General features: G+C 46.3%; 1 protein-coding gene across 3 annotated transcripts in view; it reads right to left on the reverse strand.

Annotated features, from left to right (window-relative positions):
- EPS8 (epidermal growth factor receptor pathway substrate 8) overlaps nt 1–26,206 on the reverse strand; it is an 81,234-nt gene that overhangs the window by 29,110 nt on the left and 25,918 nt on the right. For 2 of the 3 annotated variants that reach the window (XM_056846225.1, XM_056846223.1), the window contains exons 6-13: nt 18,923–19,005; nt 18,164–18,300; nt 14,279–14,352; nt 12,313–12,439; nt 10,749–10,837; nt 8,954–9,028; nt 4,526–4,674; nt 408–591 (exon numbers count right to left, since the gene is read on the reverse strand). In XM_056846225.1, the coding sequence (XP_056702203.1) occupies nt 408–591; nt 4,526–4,674; nt 8,954–9,028; nt 10,749–10,837; nt 12,313–12,439; nt 14,279–14,352; nt 18,164–18,300; nt 18,923–19,005 (918 nt within the window). The remainder of the gene's footprint in view (nt 1–407; nt 592–4,525; nt 4,675–8,953; nt 9,029–10,748; nt 10,838–12,312; nt 12,440–14,278; nt 14,353–18,163; nt 18,301–18,922; nt 19,006–26,206) is intronic. The other variant, XM_056846224.1, reaches the window with a different exon arrangement.

Genomic DNA, 26,206 nt, shown 5'->3' on the forward strand with positions numbered 1-26,206 from the left:
ATGAGGTGCTGGCAGGATAATGCTGCTGCAGTCGTCATTTGAGGGTTTTCTAGAGGCACCTGGTTGGCCCTTGTATGAACAGACTGCTGGACTTGATGGGCCTTGGTCTGATCCGGCATGGCTCTTCTTCTGTTCTTAAGCAGATTTGTGCTTCACTTTTGAGCATACTTATCACCTTTATTCACAGGAGTGAACAGGGCAGCTTGTGCTCACAATAACTCCTGTGCGTGTGGCAGACTACACATAAGTTGTGGAGGAGGTCAATCTGCATTTCTGTTATGCCGGGCTTGATGACAGCCGTAAACCAAACAAGCACTTGGCCGGGCGTAAGCCGATTTTATGTTGGTGAACGCGAGTCCTCCTCGCTTGGGTTTTACAAAGAAAAAAACGTTCCCCCCTTTCCCCACCTCAGCTGATAGCCGTTTCATCTCTTGCTTCCGCTGCTGTTCCGCCACGTTGGCCACAGACTCTGCTAGCTGGTTGAGCTCTTGCTCCTTCGGGGCCCCCATGAAGCTCAGCAAAGGGGGCTCCCAGCCGTTTCTGAACCGTGGCATGTAGGGTGGGATGAACTGTTCTTTGGGCCACTCTGCCCTAGGTAAAGGAGAAAGCCGGAGGCACAGTTAAAGAGGAGTAGGAGGAGTAGAAGAAGAAGAGCTGGTTTTTATATGCCGACTTTCTCTTACCACTTAAGGGAGACTCAAACCGACTCACAATCACCTTCCCTTCCCCTCCCCACAACAGACACCCTGTGAGACAGGTGGGGCTGAGAGAGCTCTAAGAGAGCTGTGATTAGCCCAAGGTCACCCAGCTGGCTTCAAGTGTAGGAGTGGGGAAACCAACCCAGTTCACCAGATTAGCCTCTGCCGCTCATGTAGAGGAGTGGGGAATCAAACCTGGTTCTCCAGATCAGAGTCCGCCGCTCCAAACCACCACTCTTAACTACTACACCACCCTGGCTCTACAGCAATGAAATATAAAACCTCATCTCCAGCAATGCAAGCAAGGACTGAGCAAAGCATTTCATGAGCCCACCAGAGCTGGGAACTATTTTATCTTAGCCCTTCCATGGTTAATACCTCCCTCCCCTTTCCTTTTCCCGTCACAGCAGAGACTCTAGGTTTATAGAACAACTTTCCTCTGGGCAGTTGCAGAAACCCCCAGCTTCATACAGCAGGCTTTTCCAATTATGCAGGTTAACAGGGTGAAACACCAGGTACCCAAGGCTGTTTTAACAGTACTACAGGCCCCCGGCAAAGCAGTGCACTGGGCCCCTACCTACACAACCACTCACAGGAATCAAAATGTAAATGGTCGATAAAATTAAGGATATATTTATTGGTGCTTCCATAATGAACAAGTCCTTTCTTACACTATACTTCAGCATTTATTCTTAATCCAAGCCCAAATTAATATTAATGTTGTTCATTATCCTTAGTAAAACACACGTTAAATGTGCATTTTCCAATAACAAATATTTATAATTTAGTGTGGTATTTATTTATTCGTTGACAGCAAGTCACAATATCCATAGATCAGCATGGGGCCCCTATGCTCTTGGGGCCCCCGGGCAACTTCCCAGAGTGCATTAAAAAGCCCTGCAGCTCCCAAAATGTTGGGCCCTCCAGTTTCTACCCCAGAATCACAAGAGTTTTGTGGAGAGACTGGTGGGTGTTACCACAGAGCTTGCTAGCAGTCTGCAGAAGGGGGCGTAGGGAAAGAGGCCAGCCTGCCGTCTCGCATTTCCAGAGCAAAGGGCTCTTCCGACAAAATCTGGCTGACCGGGACTCTTATCAGGTGTGGCGTTAGCAAACATCATCTTGTATTTTATGGCTCTTTGTGGGGGAGAGGGAATTAAAATCAGGTCCCCCTAATGTGACTTGCCTAGGAGACACTCAGATGGGGCAGGATCAAAGGAAACAAGAAACGGCACCGAAATCGTTGGACTGAAAAGGAACTCCTGCAGCTAGAAAGGAGAAGAAAAACTGGCGTCGTGCGGTGTGTGGCGGCGCCGTCCTAAGCAGAATTACACCTTTCTAGTTCCACTGAAATCAGTGGGCTCAGAGGATGTAACAGTGCTTAGGATGGCCCTGGAAGAGATGGAGGCTATGAATCCGAAAGCCGCAGGTTGGAAACTCGCCTCCGCCTGGAACTCAGTTGGTGGCTGTAAGCCGAAGTATCATGCTGGAGGCTCTGTGACTGGAATCCCTGGTGTGCCATTTGTCCCTGATCACCAGGGCTGTGGGGATCCCATCGAGTTAACTGCCTTCCCGCCGGTGCGGTTCCCCAGCTGAAAACGCCCCCTCCCTCCAGCAGCTCTGAGCCCTCATACAGCAAACTAAAAACTCACCATGTAACGTTGTGTTACTTCCTTGATGGGTTTTTTTAAAAGGTAGACCAGGGGATGCGCTTTTAAACAGAAATAATAGGTGCCTGCGTGTCCACCCTCCCACTCCCCTACCATATGGCCCTGATCCCCACCTCCTGCCCCCACCCCCACAGCTGCTGAATGAGGGTGGCTTACACAAGGGTCAAGCTAAATTATGTATTTTGCTCCAAAAAGGACCAAAATACACAGTTTGGCCCTTAGGCAAACCACACACTCATTCAGATTTAGCTCCCCATGTGTACTACAGGGTAATCATATTATCCTGCTGTGACGGACGGCTAACTGCTGATGCGTTCTACCGGTCTGGGAATCTTGATTGACAAGGGGTTCCAAAAAGATTCTACAGTTGTCAGTTGAGAGTGACAGAGAGTGGCAGTTGAGAGGAACAGGTAGAGGCTGGCAGACAGAGTAGAAGGAGGAGAGCTGTGAAACCAGTAGTCCTTCCCTGAGGGAAATAGCCCCAAGGAAAAGGGGTTGATCCCTATCGAGTTTTAAAGAAGAAAAATTGGAACCTGTGTGTATTGTTCCTGCCTCCACAAATTTCATAAATGCTGTATCAACTAAGCTTATGACTGTTCGTCTAAGGAGTGACCGCCAAGTGATCTCTCTCTCAACAGTTACAAACACCCAACAGCTACATTCTCATAACAAAATATCTATTGTATATAGTTAAATGAAGTTTCCCTCATTCCTGTTGCGTTTTCACCTGCCAAGTTTAAACCTGAAACCTCCCTGACCATCTGACTTGACCCTTTCCCCCAAAGATAAAAATAAAAGTTTTGCATTAAGAATTCATATTAGCCTCTCGAGTGCCATATTCAAATTATTAAGGGGTTCTTGATTCCTCATCTTCCTAAGTTTGGATCAGAATACAATGAGTTGTGTTTCATTTCATCTGGGTGGTGGTAGTGGAATCGCCATACCTGCCTCTCACAGTTGTTCTAAGGAGTGCAGTAAGAGACTGAGCATGAAGCTCTTTGAACACTCAAAAGGGTTCTTAATACAGAATGAACTGAGAATTTGTGTCACTGCATGTCCTGAACCTTATGAAAGGCTAAGCAGTGGAAAACCGGTGAAGAAAATGTTCTGATTTATACACACTCAATGCTTTCATATTTTCTGCACTTGTGATTCCCATGAGATACAGAAGCAGACAATTGCTAACCAGAGAGATATTTTTGGAACCAGTGAAAATATTCCTGCCTGAACTAGCAGCTCTCGCTGCTTGGTGCTGTGACACTGGAAGCAGGATTTTCTCTCCCTCACCCACCCCATGATCTGAGAGACCTACAGGCTGCGCATAAAAAGCACCGCCCTGCTGCTTGAATTATTGAATCTTCCAAAGAGATACGGCTCCCTGGAATGTGCTTTACAGTTTCTTCTTGGACACACCACCCCCAATTTATGGGCTTTGCTAGAAATGAATCAAGGTGACCAATGATAGGGAAGCAGTCTTGGCAACGGCCAGAATCAATAGGATACTGATGCACCTTTGCTTGCTTGGAAGTCATCCTTAAGACCAACCGCAAAGAAAAGGGACAGGCTTTTGATGACTGGCATGTTTGGGGGTCAGATTAACAGGGCAATAAACTCAAGCTAAGTCCCAGCATCCCTGTCATTTTATTCCAATTCCTTCGCACCCCTCCAAAATGCAACTCTTCAGACGACATTATGGGCAGGGCTGTGGCTTAATGGTAAAGCATATTTCATGCATGCAGAAAGGCCCAGTTTCGATCCCTGGCATCTAAAGGACCTAAAGCAGCAGGTGTTGTCAAAGATATGCTTGCAAATCTCTAGATCAGGGCTGTCAAACATAAGGCCCACGGGCTGGATCTGGCCCCTTGAGAGCTCTTATTTGGCCCGAGAGCCAGCAGAGGTAGCCACCCCGGCCCTACTCTCGATCTGGGCTGGCGAAGCATGGCCCGGCCCGACCAAGTGACATTTATGTCATATCTGGCCCTGGTAACACTTCAGTTCGACACCCCTGCAATAAGCAGAACCAAACACAGCATCATTTGAACTAAGAACTCACATGAAGCAAAATAATTTTCCAGCATCAAACCATACCAGCGAAGCTAGATGATAACTGAATGTAGAAAACAGCAAACATAGAAAGGTGTTTTGTTTTGTTTTGTTTACCTGGCTTTGGTCCACGTGTCCCCTAGCGACATCCATAGCTGTCCTTCTTCACTTGTGACTGTATAATGCAAGAATTCTATTGTATCTTTTGTTAACAGAGGGCTGAGGATGGAACTGGCAAGCTCTGGACCTCCTGTGGCTTGCACCACCTACAACACAGAAGATTAAAAAGAGAGTAATTTACATAGAAGAAGAAGAATAAGAAGAAGAGTTGGTTTTTATATGCCGAATTTCTCTACCACTTAAGTGAGACTCAAACCAGCTTACAATCACCTTCCTTTCCTCTCCCCACAGCAGATACCCTGTGAAGTGGGTGGGGCTGAGAGATCTGTGACTAGCCCAAGGTCACCCAGCTGGCGTGTGTAGGAGTGGGGAAACAAATCCAGTTCACCAGATTAGCCTCCGCTTCTCATGTGGAAGAGTGGGGAATCAAACCTGGTTCTCCAGATCAGAGTCCACCGCTCCACACCACCATTCTTAACCACTACACCCTGCTGGTTCCCAGCAGAACCAGTCACATATTCTAGTAAGAAAAGGTGGACAAAATGACTTTCTAGCAAGAGTTCTCCAGGCAACTTCTCATCCACAGTCAATATAGAGGTGAAGCTGCCCAAAAATAATGGCTTTATCCTTGGCCAAAAACGCATGGTCCCTTAACCCATTTAAGCCAGGATCAAATTTACCCGGGCTGGGGGGGGGCGGGAAACTGTATGCATTACCTTGAAAAGCAGGGATGAAACTGTGCCAATCGATCCATGTAAACAGAAAATGCGGGAGACATGAAGTTCCTGTTTAGTTTGGCACACACCCCATGCCCCCGGTGATTGGTCGTTTCAAATTGACCAATGAGGGTCTTCCCTGCCTCGGGAAACAACCAATCACCGGGGGCGGGGATGTTGCAAGCTAAACAGGAACTGTGCACATCTCTTGCACTTTCTGTTTACATGGATGGATTTGCACACAGTTTCGTCCCTGCTTTTCAAGGTAATGCATACAGTTTTCCCCCCTGTCAGGGTCAATTTGATCCTGGCTGAAACGGGGAATAAAGTGGGTTAAGGGACCATGTGTTTTTGTCCCTTGACAATGGTGAGATGAGGACAATTTTATTTCCCCAGAACTCTGGCAATAGGCCATTATTGGTTTGTGGGTTCCTTGTGGGGGGGGGGGAATGTTGTGTTGTCATTTCTTGCTGTGGTTTGATGGGGCTTGCTGATAAATGTTATTTTAATCGCAGAAATGGCTGTTGAACAGTTTTTATTGTCTTGTTAAGCAAGTCTGAGAGTGCTGTTTTGGGAATACAATTCAGAAGCGGGATAGGTATGTTGTCAAAAATACACACAGGCACCGAAGGAAACCAACCCTTTCCCAACTGCTTTCTTCCAAAGGACAAAGCAAGACCAGTCATGCTTGTTATGCATCTGAAAGTGCATGCTTTTTGAATTTGTATCCAGTTCGAATGGATACTCCAATCCAATCCAATCCAATCCAATCCACCTTTATTGGCATATACCCAGAAGCATAAAATTAGCAGTGCACAGAATTCTCTGTCCATTCATTTTCAGTTTAAATACAGATTAAACTTTGGTCCTAGTTTTGACAACTGCCACCACAAACTCCGCCACCTTTAAAGTGACTTCAGGAATAGAATCATTCAATAAAAACCAGCATACAGAGGATTCTTGCCTAGACCTAATTTTATCAATCAAGGGTAGAATTGTTTTCTTACAGGGCCGTCATGCAGATGACAATTTATGATTATATGGTGTAGCGTACCGTGTTGACTCAAGCCTCCGAAGGAAGGGCATTAAGCCAGGCGAGCATAAATGCCCTCCGTTGAAGCAGTGGCGTAGCGTGGGGGGTGCAGGGGGGGCCGGCCGCACCGGGCGCAACATCTGGGGGGGCGCACTCGCAGCTCTCTGCCCCTGCCTGGCTCACTCACTCACTCTCTCTCACTGCAGTGAAGACGTCTTCCAACCATTCATAAGCCGCGGTATCCAAAAAACCCTTTCAAAGCGGTGTTTTTTGTATAACATTTTCAAACTCTCAGCAGGCCTCCAGGGGGCGGGAAAGCCGCGGCCCCGCTCCCCAACTCACGGCAGGGCCGCCTCAGGCATTAATCTCCCTCCCCCTCGCCGCTGAGGCAGGGCCGCACGGCGGAGCCCACAGCGTCGGCCTCACCCGGCCCAGCCCACCTTGGGGGTGGGACTCAGCAGCTCCTCCCTGCCGGGCCAGCGGAAGGGGGGGGGGAGTTTCAGAGGAGGCTGGAGGGCGGCGGCCGTCTTGTTTGTGGCGAGCAGAGGCGGCGGGGAAGGAGGGGTGGGGGGCGAAGGCGAGACAAAGCTGAAGGGCGCGGGGCGGCGCTGGGCCCTGAGAGAGGCGCCGGTCCCGCGAGGGCCGTCCCACCGGCCCGGGAGCGCCGCCTGCAACAGGTTCCTGGGCACGCGAGGCCGCCGCACTCCTCCAGGCCTCGGCCGTTGGTCTCCGCCTCGGTCCCGGGTGGTGGGAGCCGGCGCCACCCGCCTCAATGCGGTTCGGGGCGAAGATGATGCCGGTAAGTGGCCTCTGGGTTGCCATAAGTCGGCTGCGACTTGACGGCACTTTACACACACACACACACATTGTTAGAGAAACCACTTGTGGATTAGAATTTGATGCTTAGTGAGAATTGCCTCCTGGACTTTTCTTTTTCAAACTCATCTTCCACTTATTACTAATTGGTGAATTTGAATTGTATACAGTTAATTTAGTTTTGCAGCATGGGCCAATTTACTATACATCTTTGCCTCCTGTGGCCAGGATGTGCACAGAGGTGTATAGCAAGCATCATATCAGTAAACAGTAAATATATGTTTTGGGCATATGAAAATGAATGGGGGGGGGTACATGAAGTCCCAAAAGGAAGCCAGTGGCTGCTTTCCACCTAAACAACACAGGAGGAGTATGGCCCAAAGACAAGCAGGCATAAGGTTTGTATTGCATCTTCCAAACACCTCTTAAACACAAATTATTAAGTACAGAGGTATTTGCAAGTCCCACAGCTGCTTGGTATACCGAAGGCCCCAGGTTCAGTCATTTTACTTTAATTACATCAGCACAAACAATACATGTGCTTAGGGGGTAAGGGTTTCTTTAACTAATCTAGTGGAAGAGACTCGAGTGCTAAAATCCACGGGTTAGGGGGCGCAAATTACTTGCCTTGCCCCGGGTGCTGACAACCCACGCTACGCCACTGCGTTGAAGGGGTTCTTCAAGTGTATCAAAGTACTGCTGTAATTGCCCATATTTAACTTATAAACCTAACTTAAGAGGGGAGCATGTTGATGGAGTAAATGGACATATTTTTTGTTGTTCTTGGTCTAAAATTTTGAGTTTGATAGTATTGAACGCTGATTTTTCATCTAGCATTGACAGATCCTCTAATGGAGTGGTTCTCAACCTGGGGCCATATGGCCCCCGGGGAGGTAGTATATTCCAAGGGGGCCACAGGTGAATACTGCATACATGGGGGGGCATGGCATGAGACTAGGGGCCACAGAGGGAAGTGAGAAGTGAAGAAAACAGAAACACATGAAATCCTAACACATGACTTTCTTCATTGCACTTCTATGCATCGTTTGCAAATGTGGATTTTTGTATCACTATAATCTTGTGCAACGGTGGTAGAGGCTTTGTTCTCCCTAGTATGCGAACACTGTTGTTTATTAGTGTGTTGTATTCCCTTTTTGTGGGGTATTTTTTTGTAAATTTCAGTTTCCCAATAAGAACTGCATGTGTGCATTTTGTGTAGCTGTTTATGCTTCTTTGTTCCTTGGCTATTTACAAATAAAACATTTAAATCGCTACCTTTCTACCGGTAGGACAGGGGGGCCACAGGAAGGAAACAAGGTCAGAAGGGGGCCACGGTCAGAAAAAGGTTGAGAACCACTGCTCTAAGGCATCAAATGGCTACTCAGTAATCTTTTTTTTTTAAATTAAATTTCCCAAAGAAAACAAAAACCAACAACACATACAACACAGTCAATGCTCCGTGCCTAAAACAGGACCATCATCTATGAGTGGAAATACATCAGTCTGCATTATCTAGCATTAATCTTTAAATCTTACAAGGGATACTCAGTAATCTTAGTCTGCTTTTGAATGAGCGGAGCCTTTGGAATCGGACAGGCGAGATGCTGGGCGAAATAAATTGCTCTTCATGTTTTAATGCTTGATGTTCGCCACCTTGGGGCCCCATTTGGGTGGAAAGGTGGGATATAAATATTTTAAATAAAATAAATAATAGTTGGGGTGCACAGTGCCATTCCTCCTGACTGAATACATGGTGTTACCCCCCTCACTGCTGTCAGTGAACTTCCTGATTGATCAGATTGGGGAGTGCAAAAACTGCCCCTTCCTGATGTGGTATTATAGATCCATAAAATATCTCACCATATTTAACGGAGTAAACAGAAAATGAATCAGTTCTGGAGCGCTGGGATTCTGGATGTGGGATTTTAATTTAGCCTACAAGAGAGAAGAAAAAAAGAGAGAGAGAGAGAGAATGTGAGGAAAAAATGGTACTTAGGGCAGTCAATAGGAGCTCAGGGATGTGGTCCATGGGTTGCTTCTAGTAGGTGGCTAATTAAGAACCCAGGCAGTCAATTGCCTCCTTAGTTTCTGGATCGCACTGATCATATCTGGCCCATGATTCCCAAATTGGATGGTAATGGTCCACACTAACTTCTAAATCATGGTTTGCAAACCTATCATGTACGCCTCCCCACAGGCCTCTCCTCCTCTCCCCTGACCCTGCTCCCTGCAGCCTGAGGAACAAGACATGGTGCATCCTCCTCAGCTGCTTTCCCCCTGCCTCGCGAAGGGCCTGGCCCATCCTCATCCCAACGCCCTCAATAGCGCCACCCCTCTGGAACTCCCATGAGACTTCAGCAGCTCTTGTGGGACACGGTCACCACTCCCACAGCACAGCTGTGACTCATCCCCTCATTCCCCTGCCTCTGAGTCAGGATTGCCTCCCAGCTGACCGTCAAGATGGTAAGCCAGTGAAAGGCCAGTCGCCACCACAAGCTGGCCAACAGGTGTCATGTTGGCGCCCATGTTGTTGACTCACTGAGCTGACTCTGAGGTTAGCTCCTCATATCCCTTGGAATCAAGGAGCCCCGGGGTTCCTCAGCTCCTAACCCTGTGGCGCTGGCCTGCAAGAACAACCGTCAGAAAGGAGGATGAAATTGCCATGTAAGAGGGGAAGGAAGGAGAGGACAGGAGCGGGAAGCATGAGACACATTTTTGAGCCATTGAAATGTGATTTGGAGATTTGTTCCAAGTCAGCAAGCTACGTTGATCTTGAAAAAAAGATTTATAGCTGAGCCAGTGCAGTCCTCTTGAAACCTGTTATGAACACATGGATAGTAGTGAACCTGGCTCTGTAGAGACTGGGAAATCAAACCTTCACCAAGCCATGAACTTATTGGATAGCCTGGGCTAGTCATTTCCCAGGTTTGTTCCCCAGAAGAAGAGTTGGTTTTTATACCCTGCTTTTCTCTACCATAAGGATTCTCAAAGTGGTTTACAATTGCCTCCCCTTCCTCTCCCCACAACAGGCACCTTTTAAGGGACGTAGGGTTGAAAGAGTTCGGACAGAACTGTGACTAGCCCAAGGTCACTCCTTACATGGAGGAGTGGGGAAACAAACCTGGTTCACCAGATTAGATTTCGCCGCTCATGCGGAGGAGCAGGGAATCAAACTCAGTTCATCAGATTAGAATCTGCTGCTCTTAACCAATACACCACGCTGGCTCTCAGATGACAGAAGCACTTGGGAGAAGTGGGCTCTTAATTCTGACAATTGATCTGAAATCTGAAAGCAAGCCATACTGCAGTTGCAGTCCAGAGGAGGGAGATGGTTGGGTTGGATCTCATGCAAAATCTCTGATGATGGAAGGGATTTCCTCCCACCTTGTTCTGCAGCCATGCTTCTCTTGGGGGCAGGGATGCCCAAGAACTGCATAAGGGGGTAGTTGGAGGATTGCCACCAGAGGGGAAGGTATTGGTGAAAATCACCCCCCTCATCTGCTGGATTTCTACCAGATCCAGCTCGGAGTTTAACAAAAGGAAAGAAAAGCCAGTCTTTCAAAGGCCATTCAATGGGACTTTCCACTGCAGGTAGAAATGAGCTATCCAGCACAAGGAATATTGTCTCTGAGAGTTTTGTTTTATAGCCACTTACCAGAAGGTTGAAGCCATGTTTAAATTTTTGCAAACAGTCAACAAATTCATCCGGAGCTGGAGGCTTTGCACGTAGAGTTAAGACACCCTCTGGCAAATGAAACAACATAAATTTGAGGAACGTCTTACCCATGTTCAAAACAATGGCCACATGAATCACAAGGGCTAGGTCTACACAGTGAAGAAAATGAGATGGCAGAATAGATGGTACCACTTCAGAAACCCATGTTTGAAAACTTGGGGGTGGCATGGAGGTTGTATTTGCAGGGATTGGAACACTGGAAAGCATTCAAATATGCGAGCCCCCCCCTCCACAGTCCGCCACTCAGGTGGATGTGTGGGGAATCAAACCCAGTTCTCCAGATTAGAGTCCACTGCTCTTAACCACTACATCAGGGATAGGGAACGTCCGGCCAGGGGGCCGTATGTGGCCCCTGAGGACATTTTCAGTGGCCCTCGGGAGCTCCAGGGCCCAGCCGCGGAGGCGCAGCACAGCGCGGCCCTCCCCGAGGGTGTTCCTGGCCGCGGCGCCCTTTAGACCTCCTCTCGGCGACTGTTGGTCAGCAAGAGGAAGGGGAGGGGGAGGGAATCTTCCCCCAAGGCTGCCCCCTACAGTCGCGGCATTCAGCACACTGTAAGCCCCTGTCAAGCGGTGAGGGGGGGGAAGAGGCTGGTGGCTCCCGGCGGCAGAACATCCGGGCGAGTGCCTGTCGGGCTTGGAGGGCCTTTTGTGGACTTGGGGTGGAGGGGTGGGAGGGCGTGGAGGCTGGGGCCCGGTTGCGTGGGGCTGTGTGAGTGTGTGGGGGGGAAGGCTTTTCTCTCTTCTTCTTTTCCTCTTTTTCTGTCACTCTTTCTCCTTTCTCCCCCTCTCTCCCCCGTCTCTTTCTTTGTCTTTCTTTGAGCATGCATATTATATCCGGTACTTTGGAACACAGGCAGGACAATGCTGCTGCAGTTGTCTTGATTGTGGGCTTCCTAGAGGCACCTGTTTGGCCACTGTGTGAACAGACTGCTGGACTTGATGGGCCTTGGTCTGATCCAGCATGGCCTTTCTTATGTTCTTGTGTCCTAAAGAAGAGAGGGGAAGCTGCTGGTTTTGGTGGCAGCCACACATAACATCTAGTTACGGCCTGAAACGATGCTCTGAGCTCCTTGGAAAACATAAACGTAACACTAAAATGATACTTGACGACATGAACGCATGAAACTGCCCTCTACTGAATCAGACCATTGGCCCATCAAGATCACCACTGTCTACTCAGACTGGCAGCAGCTCTTCAGGATCACAGTTAGGGGGGGTCACATACATCATCTATTACTTGATCCTTCAACTGGAAACACTGAGAATTGAACCTGGGACCTTCTGCACACCAGGCAGATGCTCTCCCTCTGAGCTACAGCCTCTCCTGTACTTGAAAAGGGAAGCCTGCTGAACTGGCGTGAACCAGGGCCCAAGTAGATGACAATGAATGTAGTACTTCAGAAGAATGGAAGAACCACAGCAGCTAAGGATCAAAGTGTCTGTAAGAAAGCCACTCCAGGGAACAAAGGCAACTGCTACTTACCGCCAGGACCTTTCTTTTTATTCTTCTTGGTTTTCTTCCTCTTTGAAAGCTCAGCAAACGCTTCGGCAGCTTTTTGAAGTTTAGTGACAAAGTATTCGATATCGTCCAAGATGTGGTTTAGGATTTGCTACGGCACAAAACACACACACACACACATATATACATATATGCATACACAAGTATAGAAATGTCAGGGTCAGCACCCGAACTGAAGCAGAGTTAGTCATTCAAATAAAATTAAAAAACGTCCAAGAGACGAGTGTAACCATCACACAGTGAAATTACACACGCTAAAATGAGTCAAGGCTGGCATTTCCATAGAGCTCGAGTCTAAATTTTATTCTGTTTTTCAAAGTAATCATCATTAAAAAGCTCTTACTCTATAAAAAAATTGGAGATTAGTAAAAAACTGGAAGCAACCGAGCATGACTTCGGCACGCTCGTTCTCCCGCACAAAAATCAGGTTGAAGATAATGCTGTCCGTGGTGCTACCAAGAGCTAACACCCCTCCCCAGCAAGCTTCACCTTCAAATGCCTTATTACTAAGTTCTCAAGTTATTAATTCTGGGCATTCAGGGTTCTTACATTCTGGGGTACAAGAAGTTGTTTGAACCACTTGAGTTCAGGTATTTTTTTATTGCTCAGCATCACAGGCAAAGAAGGGCCTAAGATACATCAAGATTTTATGGTATGGTTGAAGGAAGATTTCAAGTTTGTACCTACGCGGTGGTTACGGGATGCTTGTTTTTACCATAACTAGCCTTGAACCGAGGCATCCGTACAGACCCCCAGTCTCAACTCTTTTCTACCAACACCATGAGATGGACAGGTAACAGAGCTATATTATAATAGGAGGGTTCAGGAAGGTGCTTTCATAACGTTAACAGGACTGTGGACTATACAGGACTGTGTATGGTATGCATTATCTGTTTGCTGTATGTGTTATGTTTTCACTGCATTGTTTTCTACTTATGTGATAGCATTCCCTGCGTTGTTTAGCGTATAATGTATAATACTTCATGATTTGTTTCAGATTTCTGTAATCCTAGTCCGATACGTGGTTTATCAGCAGTCTCATCCTACCGATTGTGTTGATTTACACTGTGTAATCTGTAGTCAGTCTCAGTGAGAAAGGTGAATATTGTTTCTTTGGTTTCACAGGTTTCTTTGGCAGCAGCTGCCAACACAGCACAAGGATCTTCACTGTGTGACTGAAGGGAAGCTGGGGCAGTCATTTTGTGGCTGGCTCCACCTCCTGTGGCAGCCATTTTGTGGCAGCCAATCTGTGGCTGCATCCACCACAGTGTAGCAGAATTACAAAGGTGCCCTCAGGCTCAAAAATGTTGGGGACGCCTGCCCCCAAAGGTCTGGGACCAAGACAAATGAACACCTGTGCCTGTATAAAACAACCTGTTAATCAAGACCTAGATTAGAGGCCTGGTCCATGTGCCTCCATCTTTGGAAATTAAGTGGGTGGCAGCCATCTGCATGGCCTTCTCTGTGATGGCACCCCACCTGCAGGACGTCTTCCCCCCTAACATTTTGTATGATGCTTCTTCTATCGGGTTTTAGGTGCCATTTTGCTAGTGAATTTTGTTTTGGCTGAGCTTTACGCCCTCTTTATATGCTGAGCTTAAGCTTTTCTTGCTTGCTCTCTGTGCAAGAGTTCTCCCTGCTGCTTTGCTATTTCTTCTTTCAACTGAGTTCTTCAAAGTGGCTTCGCATATCGTTGGAGAAGCAGCAAATCAATATTTTAAACAAACGGCAACGAACAAATCGCTATTGCAATCTAAAATGTAAAGCGGCCCTTGGAGAGTACAACTGCAGGAGTGTTTGGTATCTGTGAATTCGCGGCCACTTTTCAGGTCTGCTGGACAGGCAATCCCTCACCTTAGAGAAACAACCACTCAAAACCAAACCAGGCTCGAGCAACGCATTATTCAAACACAGCTCGGCTTCTACTCACAACATCTCTGTCGATTCTGGCTGTCATCATTTCAGCGGTTTCTTCGTGTTCGTGGAACTGTCTCGGTTTTTCATCTAAGAGGCAGGGGGGAAAGCTAAGTGAACCTCTGCGGGAATGCAGAAGGATTATAAACATTCAACCACCATTGGTTCTTGTAGGTTATCCGGGCTGTGTAACCGTGGTCTTGGAATTTTCTTTCCTGACGTTTCGCCAGCAACTGTGGCAGGCATCTTCAGAGTAGTAACACTGAAGGACAGTGTCTCTCAGTGTCAAGGGTGTAGGAAGAGTAATATATAGTCAGAAAGGGGTTGGGTTTGAGCTGAGTATTGTCCTGCAAAAGTATTGTCCTGTAAGTATCAAGATAATGTGCTAATGAGGGTATGGTATGTTAATATGGAACCATTGTATCCTGAAGTGATCTGTTAATGTGTGTAATCCAAAGCTAATCTGTATGGCTATTGTTGAATGTTGTCTTTGTCTGGAGGTTTTTCAGGGCAGGAAGCCAAGCCTTATTCATTCTTAAACTCTCCTCTTTTCTGTTAAAGTTGTGCTGATGTTTATGAATTTCAATGGCTTCTCTGTGCAATCTGACAAAATAGTTGGTAGAACTGTCCAGTCTTTCAGTGTCTTGGAATAAGACCCTGTGTCCTGTTTGTGTCAGTCCATGTTCAGCCACTGCTGATTTCTCAGGTTGGCCAAGTCTGCAGTATCTTTCATGTTCTTTTATCCTTGTTTGTATGCTGCGTTTTGTGGTCCCGATGTAAACTTCTCCACAGCTGCAAGGTATACGATATACTCCTGCAGAGGTGAGGGGGTCTCTTTTGCCTTTTGCTGATCGTAGCATTTGTTGTATTTTCTTGGTGGGTTTAAACACTGTTTGAAGGTTATGTTTTTTCAAAAGTTTCTCCATCCTATCAGTGACCCCCTCACCTCTGCAGGAGTATATCGTATACCTTGCAGCTGTGGAGAAGTTTACATCGGGACCACAAAACGCAGCATACAAACAAGGATAAAAGAACATGAAAGATACTGCAGACTTGGCCAACCTGAGAAATCAGCAGTGGCTGAACATGGACTGACACAAACAGGACACAGGGTCTTATTCCAAGACACTGAAAGACTGGACAATTCTACCAACTATTTTGTCAGATTGCACAGAGAAGCCATTGAAATTCATAAACATCAGCACAACTTTAACAGAAAAGAGGAGAGTTTAAGAATGAATAAGGCTTGGCTTCCTGCCCTGAAAAACCTCCAGACAAAGACAACATTCAACAATAGTCATACAGATTAGCTTTGGATTACACACATTAACAGATCACTTCAGGATACAATGGTTCCATATTAACATACCATACCCTCATTAGCACATTATCTTGATACTTACAGGACAATACTTTTGCAGGACAATACTCAGCTCAAACCCAACCCCTTTCTGACTATATATTACTCTTCCTACACCCTTGACACTGAGAGACACTGTCCTTCAGTGTTACTACTCTGAAGATGCCTGCCACAGTTGCTGGCGAAACGTCAGGAAAGAAAATTCCAAGACCACGGTTACACAGCCCGGATAACCTACAAGAACCAATGAACTCTGACCGTGAAAGCCTTCGACAATATATTCAACCACCACCTTGTACCACAAGTGGAACCACAATATTGTGGAACCACAATACCACAAGTAGAAGGAATAACCCTTCCACTTTTCCTCTGCCAAACACAATGGGTTGAAAGAATGTATTAAAGTATTATCACCAAGTTCCACTCCATCTGCCATCTTCAAAGAAGATTAAAACTACTATAGAGATATAGAAAAAAACGCTTAGATTGGATAACAATTCTGTAGCCAACCTTCCTCAAGATAATAGAGATCTTGAACGTGTGTGTGCTAAGTGCTATCAAGTCGCTTCTGACTTAGTGTCCTCCAAATCATTCTATTGTTAACAGCCTCGCTCACATCTTGCAAAATGAGGGCCGTGGCTTCCTTGATTGAGTCAATCCATCTCATGTTGGGTCTCCCTAGAATCATAGAATCACACAGTTGGAAGGGACCACCAGGGTCATCTAGCCCAACCCCCTGCACAATGCAGGAAATTCACAACTACCTCCCTCTTTTCCTGCTCCCTTCAACTTTTCCTAGCATTATTGTCTTCCCAGTGAGTCTTGCCTTCTCAATCTTGAACATACGAGAATCTGTTTTGAATAGCAAACATCCTTGAAAACTCCATGAAGGTTGATAAGCCCACCTCCAATGCCCAAAGGTCAAATGCTACACATTGGCAGCTTGAAAGAAAGGGAAAGAACCAATTTTGCTCCCATTTACAAATAATTTGCTGCCCAGTCACCTGAAAGTAATTATAAACATCACTGATAACCACAGAAGTAACTATTTACATGCCTGCAGAGTCCAATTAGGCATATATTGAGATCTGTGTTTGCTGTATTGAAATATTTATTGTACTGTGTACTGCAAATGTGTGAAGCAATACCTCCTGAAATCTCAAAAGATAGGGAAGTATGACTGAATGAGATGATTCCCTATTGGTTGGGGGTGTAGGGCTTCATGTCCCCCTATCCTCTTCTCTTGCCAGCTGAACAAATTACAGAAAACAAATTAAGGGAAACAAAAAAATGCACACTTGCTCAGTTTGGCATATTTACACACAAAGTAGAATTTAGCTTGTTTCTCCATCTCTCACTAAGAGCTTTATCACAGATTAGACAGGCTGCAAGATGCATCCATATCGCAAGATGTCATAGTCCTGCTGTACACCGCATTGGTCAGGCCACACCTGGAGTACCGTGTGCAGTTCTGGAGGCAATGAAATAGACCCCCCAAAAAAGGATGTGGACAGAATGGAGAAGATGCAGAGGAGAGTGACAGGGATGATCAGGGGCCTGGAGACTAAGCCCTACGAGGAAAGGCAGAGGGAGCTGGGAATGTTCAGTCTGCAGAAGAGGAGGATGAGTGGAGACATGATTGCTCTCTTTAAGTATCTGAAAGGCTGTCACTTAGAGGAGGGCAGGGAGCTGTTCCTGTTGGCAGCAGAGGATAGGACTCTCAATAATGGGTTTAAATTGAGGGTGGAAAGGTACCAGCTGGATATTAGGAAAAAACTTTTTTACAGTGAGAGTTGTTCGGCAGTGGAATCAGCTACCTAGGGAAGTGGTGAGTTCCCTCTCACTAGCGGTCTTTAAGAAGAGGCTGAACAAACACTTGTCAGGGATGCTCTAGGCTGCTCCTGCATTGAGCAGGAGGTTGGACTAGATGGCCTATATGGCCCCTTCCCACTCTACGATTCTATGATTCTTTTTTTTAGTCATGTTTCTCCATATGTTAACAGCTGCTAGAATAAATTTTGCAACAGATTGGAAAAGCAATAAATTCCCTGACTTAAAAAGTTGGCTCGACAAGGTTAAAGAAACCTATGCTTTAAATAAATTGATGTATTATAATAACGATAAAAATACAGAAGAACTGAACGCTCGCTGGAATTTAACAATTTCAAGGATGGAAAAAGCACTCCAATGTGTAAGTTGTAGAGAGGTAGTGATGTAATAATCATGTAATAATCATAGATAAATAAGAGTATTACTTGATTAAGCGCCACGGGTATTTTAGTTATATTAGTAGCACTGTTTAAGTTTTTTTTAATGATTTGTATCATTAGTTTTGATTATTTTTGTAATGTTATATCTGTGGTTTTTCCCCTTTTCCTTTTATTGTAAGATTAAATGTTTATATTAGTTTAAAAAAAAACAATTCTATGATTCTATGCGGCTGGTAGGCCCTGCCCAGTCTGTGGCCATGGATTTGACAGGCCTACCACACAGCATTGTCATGAGGTGTGAAAGGTACCACAAAGTTGCAGCAACACTCACAATCTCCTTGTTCCGCCGCCCAAGCAGACCAGGCCGCTACCCGGCTTCGGACGTCCACCTGTGTGACAGTACCTGGGGGAACGGGAGCCGGCGCCTTGGGGGGCGGTGGGATACTGCTGTCGGCCTTGGAAATCATCCTAGGAAGCAGACAAAACAAGCCAAAACTGGACCAAAGAAAAGCCTTTCCCTTCCCTCCAATGATTTATTAGCAAGGAAAAACCAAGAACAACAACGCCTTGTATGCTGAAGCTTCAGACGTCTGTCATCTTCCACTCTGTTGGAAGCACATTCGGAGTACATGGCAAGGTGCCTCGTAAATAAATTACAAACATGGTACCAGAAGAGCAGCCTTACTTGCAAACAAAATAAGATGCATTTTCAAACCCCAAACAGCACTAGAAACCTCATACCACCATGCATCTCTAATTACATACCAAAACACACTATTAAAATGAAATAAAATAATGCATCTGTTTTCCTATAAAAATTTTAACAGCAGAACATTCTCCCGCCACACATGCAAAACCCTATGAACAGCAAAGATACAGTTTCACTAAGATGTGAAAAAAGGAGAGCCTGGAAACACTGACAGATACAAATTTTTTTTGTTTTAAAGGAGCTAGAAGCCAATATGAAAGAGATCAGGGGCCAAGACAGAAATTTATGGGTGCCAGTGGAAGAGGGCACTTTGGCTCAGACACCGTTCTGGGTTCGTAACATTTCTACACATCGTTCGTGAACCCAAGACTCAAGTTTTACCTGAGTGTCTCGAGTCTCCTCTTTGGTTTCGCCCCTTTGCTGTCGCTGATCGCACTTTCAATATCTTCATGGATAAAGTTAGCCTGAGCAGAAGAATGAAATAGACCAAAAAAATAAATAAATCAGAAACACCTTCAGGAACTTATGCATGGGGCTCCTGCTCAGTTAAAGATAACTTCGCTAACTGACTAAGGGGTCGCCAACTGTATCAACATACAAATAAAACCAGCAGTTGTGCAAGGAAAGGTAATCTTGTTGCTTACATAAATAGGGAAAATTAAAACACAAGTATTCATTTATCTCCCACTTCTCTCCCAAATGAGGACCCAAAGTGGCTGTCAATAAAAAATAATAATTCAACAGCGAGTTGTAGGTGTAGGGGGGAAGACTTCTAAGTAAAGAGTAGGTCTCTCTCTCTCTCTCTGAGCCATACCTTCCACCCAGCTCTAGGCTATGTCCCTCCAGGTTAAGAACCAAAGGACAAGATCAGCTCACACCCCTGATCTTAACTACCTGCAAGAAGGAGAAAAACTCAGCCAGGTCTTACATTCAACTGCTGCTAACTAACCAGCAGGCTCTTCTGTGCTTCTTCCCCAGCCACCCTTCCTGCAAGAAGTTCAGGGCTGTGCATCTGTGCATGTCACCCTCATGACTCTGTGATGTAGGATAGGCTGAGAGCGGTCCAAGGCCAGCCAGGGAGATTTGTGTGTGTGTGTGTGGGGGGAGAAACACGGTGCCTTTGCTTACCATCTCCTACTCATTTCTTAAGGTGGAACACCTAAGAAAATTAGCTGCTGGTTGAGGTGCTCAGGAAGACGTTGGCAAATTATGGCCCAAGAGCCACCTTCGGCCCATGAGAACTTTTCACCTGTCCTAAAGATTCTGAGCCCTGACCTGGATAGCCCAGGCAAGCCCATTCTCATTAGATATCAGAAGCTAAGCAGGGTCTTCCTCAGTTAGTACTTGGATGGGAATCACCAAAGAAGTCCAGGGTTGTTACACAGAGGCAGGCGATGGCAAACCCCCTCTGAACATCTCTAGCCTTGAAAACCCCACAAGGGGTCACCATAAGTCGCCTGTGACTTGACAGCACCAATAAAGCTAATTGAACAGTTTGTCGGGATCGCTGGCCTGGCGGCCATCAGCAACAACTACTGGGATAATGTGCCCCGCAAATGGTTGTACAGCTCAAAGGCCATTAAGAGCTATTAAGAGCAGAAGAGTAGGAGCCACACCTGGCCCAGTCCGCTTTTGAGAATTATGAATTGGGGGGCTGGTTCTTCCAGGTTTCTGGTGATGTCATCCAATTCAGAACTCTTCAGAGCCAGTAGAGGCACATATGTGGCATTCGGGCTGGAAAAAGCCTACCCACCTGTGCCCTAAGAATGACTCCATCCACACCTACTACCTACTCCAACATCTCATGATCCAAATTGTGCTCTATGTCACAAAGCTCTTGCTTGTGGGCTTCCTAGAGGCACCTGGTTGGCCACTGTGTGAACAGACTGCTGAACTTGATGGACCTTGGTCTGATCCAGCATGGCCTTTCTTATATTCTTATGCTCTGGTGTAAAGATTTATTAGAGGCCCCGTGGCGCAGAGTGTTAAGCTGCAGTACTGAAGTCAAAAGCTCTGCTCAAGACCTGAGTTCGATCCCGACGGAAGTCGGTTTCAGGTAGCCGGCTCAAGGTTGACACAGCCTTCCATCCTTCCGAGGTCGGTGAAATGAGGACCCAGCTTGCTGGACGTAAAGGGAAGATGACTGGGGAAGGCACTGGCAAACCACCCCGCAAACAAAGTCTGCCTTGGAAACGTCAGGATGTGACGTCACCCCATGGGTCAGGAATGACCCGGTGCTTGCACAGGGGACCTTTACCTTTTTAAAGATTTATTATTACGGTCCTTAGACCAAACGTAAAATGTTTGCAGCTACATTGCCCTACCCAAACTGGCAGTATAAAACAATACATTTTGGTTAAAACACTATACAAAATATTACTCTCTTTAAAAAGGTTAAAAACTGGTCTACAATATAAATTTAAACAATCGATCCCATCTGCAACTTTTCATTTCTATTTAGATTTCCAAAAATTAAATACTATTCTACAAAACTTGCCCACCAACTTTGTTACTTATTATGTCAATACGACAGGCGTGTTGCTCAGTGCTCCAAAGCCGCTTACACAGTAATCACCTCAAAAGGATCGTTAGAAATGGAGTAAAGAATATTTGTGGATGCTGGACAGCAAGAAATCAAATGCTGTTCAGGCAGGGTTACTGGCACCTCGGCAAAAAAAGAAAAAGGGTATTCTGAACATGCCAAATCCTCTGCTTCCAAGCAAATATAAAACAGCTGCTCTGAAAAGCGGCGAAGAAAACCTGCCAATGTTAGTCAATGTTCTTCACACTTCCCTGGAAGCCAAAACTATCAAATTCTCAGCCAAGACTTTCACAGTCAGGCAAAAAAGAAAAGAGAGTCCCCGTTCCAAAGGTTGCTTCTTACTCAAGCCTTTTCAAAAAGCATCGTTCTTTGCTGTTCAATTAAAGAAAGATGCTGAAGCAAGATTCTGACGCTTGTGAATTTCTAGTCTTCCCTCGTCAGCAGTCGATATCAATGTATTCCAGATCTTCCTCCTTCGGAGAATGGTTTCGTATCAGTTTTGCTGCTCAGGAACCACCTGTCCACAGTGTAGGATTTGGGGATATGATCTAAAGCAGGGGTCGTCAATGTTTTTGAGCCTGTGGACGCCTTTGGAATTCCGGCACAGGGTGGTGGGTGCAGCCACAAAACGGCTGCCATGGCTTACCTTCCTCAGCCCACCCCCTTAAAAAAAAATAATCAGACTCATTTCATGTGTTCAAGCTGTGAGTTATCAAGGGATGTCCATACAGACGAGAAGTGATATTTTAAAGTTTCCTTTTACATTCTTCTGTCACTTCCATAAGAGGCATAGGAGCTTTTCCTTTTTGCTTGCCGTCAAGTCACAGCTGACTTATGGCGACCCCCTAGCGTTTTCAAGGCAAGAGACGGTCAGAGGTGGTTTGCCATTGCCTGCCTCCATGTCACGCCTCTGGTATTCCTTGGAGGTCCCCCATCCAAATACTCGCCACAGTTGAGGCTGAGAGAGTGTGACTGGCCCAAGGTCACCTAACAAATTTCCATTGCAGGATGGGGATTTGAACATGGATTTCCCAGATCCTACTCCAGCACCTTAACACCACACCACACTGCTTAGCTGGCTTTCTAAAAAAGCAGGCAAATTCATGGCACACAAGCCTACCAGCTGCTATTGTCAATGATAGCTAAAGGGAACATCCAGAGGTGTGTGTGTGTGAAGTGCCGTCAAGTTGCTTCTGACTCATGGTGACCTTATGAATCAATGTCCTCCAAAATGTCATATCCTTAACAGCCTTGCTCAGATCTTGCAAACTGAAGGCTATGGCTTCCTTTATAGAGTCAATCCATCTCTTGTTGGGTCTTCCTCTTTTCCTGCTGCCTTCAACTTTTCCTAGCAGAGCCAGAGTGGTGTAGTGGTTAAGAGCGGTGGTTTGGAGCAGTGGACTCTGATCTGGAGAACCGGGTTTGATTCCCCACTCCTCCACATGAGCGGTGGAGGCTAATCTGGTGAACTGGTTTTGTTTCCCCACTCCTACACACGAAGCCAGCTGGGTAACCTTGGGCAGGTTACAGCTCTGTTAGAGCTCTCTCAGCCTCACCTACCTCACAGGGTGTCTGTTGTGAGGAGGGGAAGGGAAGGTGATTGCAAGCCAGTTTGAGTCTCCCTTAAGTGGTAGAGAAAGTCGGCATATAAAAACCAACTCTTCTTCTTTTAGCATGATTGTCTTTTCCAGTGACTCTTGTCTTCCCATAATGTGACCAAAGTACGATAGCAGTTTAGTCATTTTCACTTCTAGGGTCAGTTCAGACTTGACTTGATCTATAACCCACTGATTTGTCCTTTTGACAGTCCGCGGTATCCTTAACACTCTTCCACCACCACATTTCAAAGGAATCTACTTTCTAAAAAGCCCCTGAATTGTAGATGTTGCTGATGAGGGCCTGAAGACATCTGCCTGGCCATTGTTGGCAGCTGTTGGAAACAGAATACCGGGGAACCAGAAGAACCCTGGATCTGATCCAAGAAGGCTGTTTTTTAGAGTCACAGTGAAACGAAAAGTACACATTTATATTAACAAAATTGCTCACAAGCAGGGTGAGGAAGTTGACACTCAGATTATGATCTCCTAATATACTGTCGCTCTGACAGATTCTTGGCCTCCTTTTCCCTGTTCTAGAGAAAGAGATTTTGGCAGCCTTATGGGTCAATCAGACTTTTCCTATTACCAGCACTGGAACCGATCCAACTGCTTCTTCTTTGCAACTGACTGGACAGTGTGGTGTATATAAAGAGGATGTAATAGCAAGGCTGTGATAACTGGAAGAGGAAGTGAACTCTCAGTGAATTAATTTGCTAAGACTTAAAAAAAGAGAGTGAGTGGCCAAATCATGATGCCGATATAATGCCAGACAATTTCGTGAATGTTCAAAAATTTAGAGTTATACTGGTAAAAGTTGGCCGGTGCCTAAATGAATTCGTCAACATTTACTGTTGAATAGTAACATGGCCAAAGCTACCAAACTTGCAAAGCTCAAAATATCAACCATAGGGGGTTGCTTTCAGTATGGAGGGAGTGTTATTTATTTAGAAAGAATATTATGCTGCCTCTCCAGGGAACCTGCCTGAGGCGGCTTACAAAATAAACTACTAAACATGCAACGTTCGTTATTAAAATCCAGAATTTTAAAACCCAGCCACAGAATGAAAATTTAGACCGCTGAGAAGCTTAAAATAATAGTTTTCAGAGTAAAAGCTAATTATTAAAATGGTGTTACAAGATCAATCCCCTAATTGGTGACTTGAAGCATTTTGGCCTGGCACCCAAAAAAAAGCAACGTAGGTGCTAGGTAAGACTAAAGGGGAAGGGCATTCTATAAACAAGGTGCCACTACTGAAAAAGCCCTGATACCATCTTAACTTCTTTGCTTCTAATCTGAGTCAGGGGAGAGCTTCTCCCTTCTCTCCAACCCCTCCAAACTCTGCATTTCCCTGTTTCCCTGGTGACTTGAATGCTACTGTAAGCATACACAAACCACTGGGGTGGGGGACGGGGGAAGAGAAGGAGACTGACAGCTTATTCCTGAGCCTTTCAGCGGCCAGGGACAGAGTGGCTGCGGCACTACCACGGCACCTCCAAAGCAGTTCCCCGGCCACCAAAAGGCTTAAAAAAGCCTTCTAAAATTTTTCTCCATTGAAAACAGCGAGGCTGCACCAGGAAAAGCCTGGCACAGCCATGCTGTTGTTGGAATGGGTCCTGAAAGGGGTCAGGAAGCTGCCTCCTGGCAGCTCTGCCCCCTGGAACGCCCCCCAGGATGACAGCGCAGGGATTTGTGCTGTCGGGAGGCCGAGCCGGGGTCCCAGGGCCACGTTGCCGGGACAGCGCAGGGAGGCCAGCGTGAGCGCCCCAACGCCAGCGTCCCTGCTTCTCTCGATGGTGCAAGCGGCCCGGGTTCCGGTGCGGCCACTTATGTACCTCCTGAGCACTTTTGGCCCCAGAGCTCAGTAATGGGTTCCCCGACCTACTTCTCAGCCTCTGTTCCTACAATAGGCCCATCAAGTGCAGGGAAGACAGAGAAACTTCCCTCCTTCTTCACTACTGAAGGGACTGGGGAAGGGCCCAACTATTATTAACAATTGGGAAACTATTATTAACAAGTCTTGGGAAAAAGTCAACTCCCCCCCACCCAAGTTCCTCCAATATCAATCATAACTTTGAATTGAATAAAACACAAAACAGATGCATCTGAAGAAGTGCACTTTGAATCGCGAAAACTTGTGCTGGAATAAATGTAGTTCAGGGAGTTACTTTAAGGTGTTACTGGACTTCTGCTATATTTTGCTTCAAAAGTCTAATCCAGCTGCCCTTCAGGAATGACAAGGGCCAACCTGGCAACCAGTGGGAGACTGAAGGGGGAGGGAACACCATGGTTTCCAGAGATTCCTAGAGAGGACTGACATCCCTTCTGGTTTTTTCCCCAGAAGTGACATTATTTCATAGGCCTGACAGCCATTTTTTAATTTTATTTTTCTCCTGCTACTGTTCAGAGCCCTGACCTGGATGGCCCAGGCTAGCCTGATCTCGTCAGATCCCAGAAGCTAAGCAGGGTCAGCCCTGGTTAGCATTTGGATGGGAGACCACCAAGGAAGTCCAGGGTTGCTGTGCAGAGGAAGGCACTGGCAAACCACCTCTGTTAGTCTCTTGCCACGAAAACCCCCAAAAGGGGTCTCCATAAGTCGGTTGCGACTTGACGGCACTTTACACACACACACTGTTCAGATCGGTGGCCAGAAAGACAGAGACTGGCAACCCTAGGAATTATCTTTGAGCTGAGCCTGGGAAAGTTTACCAGTCATCAGTCCCCCAAATGGGGAAATCCATATTTATGGCTGCACTTTGGGGACCATTCATCAGTAAATGCTGACAAAGCACATTCAGGTTTCTGTCAGCATTTGCTGGTGTACCTGAGTTTTTGGACTTCTGTAAACCTCATCAAGGACTGCCAGCATTAATCAAATTTTCACACACATTTTAAGTCACATTTCTTGCACCCAGCACGAGGGAAATAAACCAAGAACCAATCAGAGTAGCAATCCCAGCTCTCCGAAATCAGCTTTCTCCCTTCGTAATAAGGAGCATCTTACTGAGGGGAAAACAGAATGTCACTTTTTATGATCCTCAAATTGATTCCTCGTGACGGGGTAGCCTAGCACAGTCGCCCACATGGTGATCTTAAAGGCAGTGCCCCAGCTGAGCAATTTCATTTGCCCGAGTAGGCGAGACATCCTCCTGCTCACAGGAAATGAACTGCACATGGGTGCAGCTCCAACTTTTCAAGCAGGAAGGGTCAATTCCCAGATTATTTTCCGCTGGGTGTTTTTTTCCTCGGAGTGAACACATGGAAATGCAAAAGGGAGACGCATCTCTTAGGGACTCAGCGACAAATGACAGATGTGCACCACACAAAATATGACTAGCTACGGCTCCCTGGCCTATACCCGCTCAATATATTTAGATATGTGCCTTCCAGTCATGCCGGGCCTCACTCGGTGAGGTAAAAAAAAAAGTGTGCAAACACACCGCAAACCCAACAGCTGCGTTGCTGCGAAGTGTGAACTAGTTCGAAGGGGAAGCTAGGAAGGGGAAAGCTGTTTGTTGAGATTGCTT

This window comes from Euleptes europaea, chromosome 3 (genome assembly GCF_029931775.1).
Source record: "Euleptes europaea isolate rEulEur1 chromosome 3, rEulEur1.hap1, whole genome shotgun sequence".
Lineage (NCBI taxonomy): Eukaryota > Metazoa > Chordata > Lepidosauria > Squamata > Sphaerodactylidae > Euleptes > Euleptes europaea.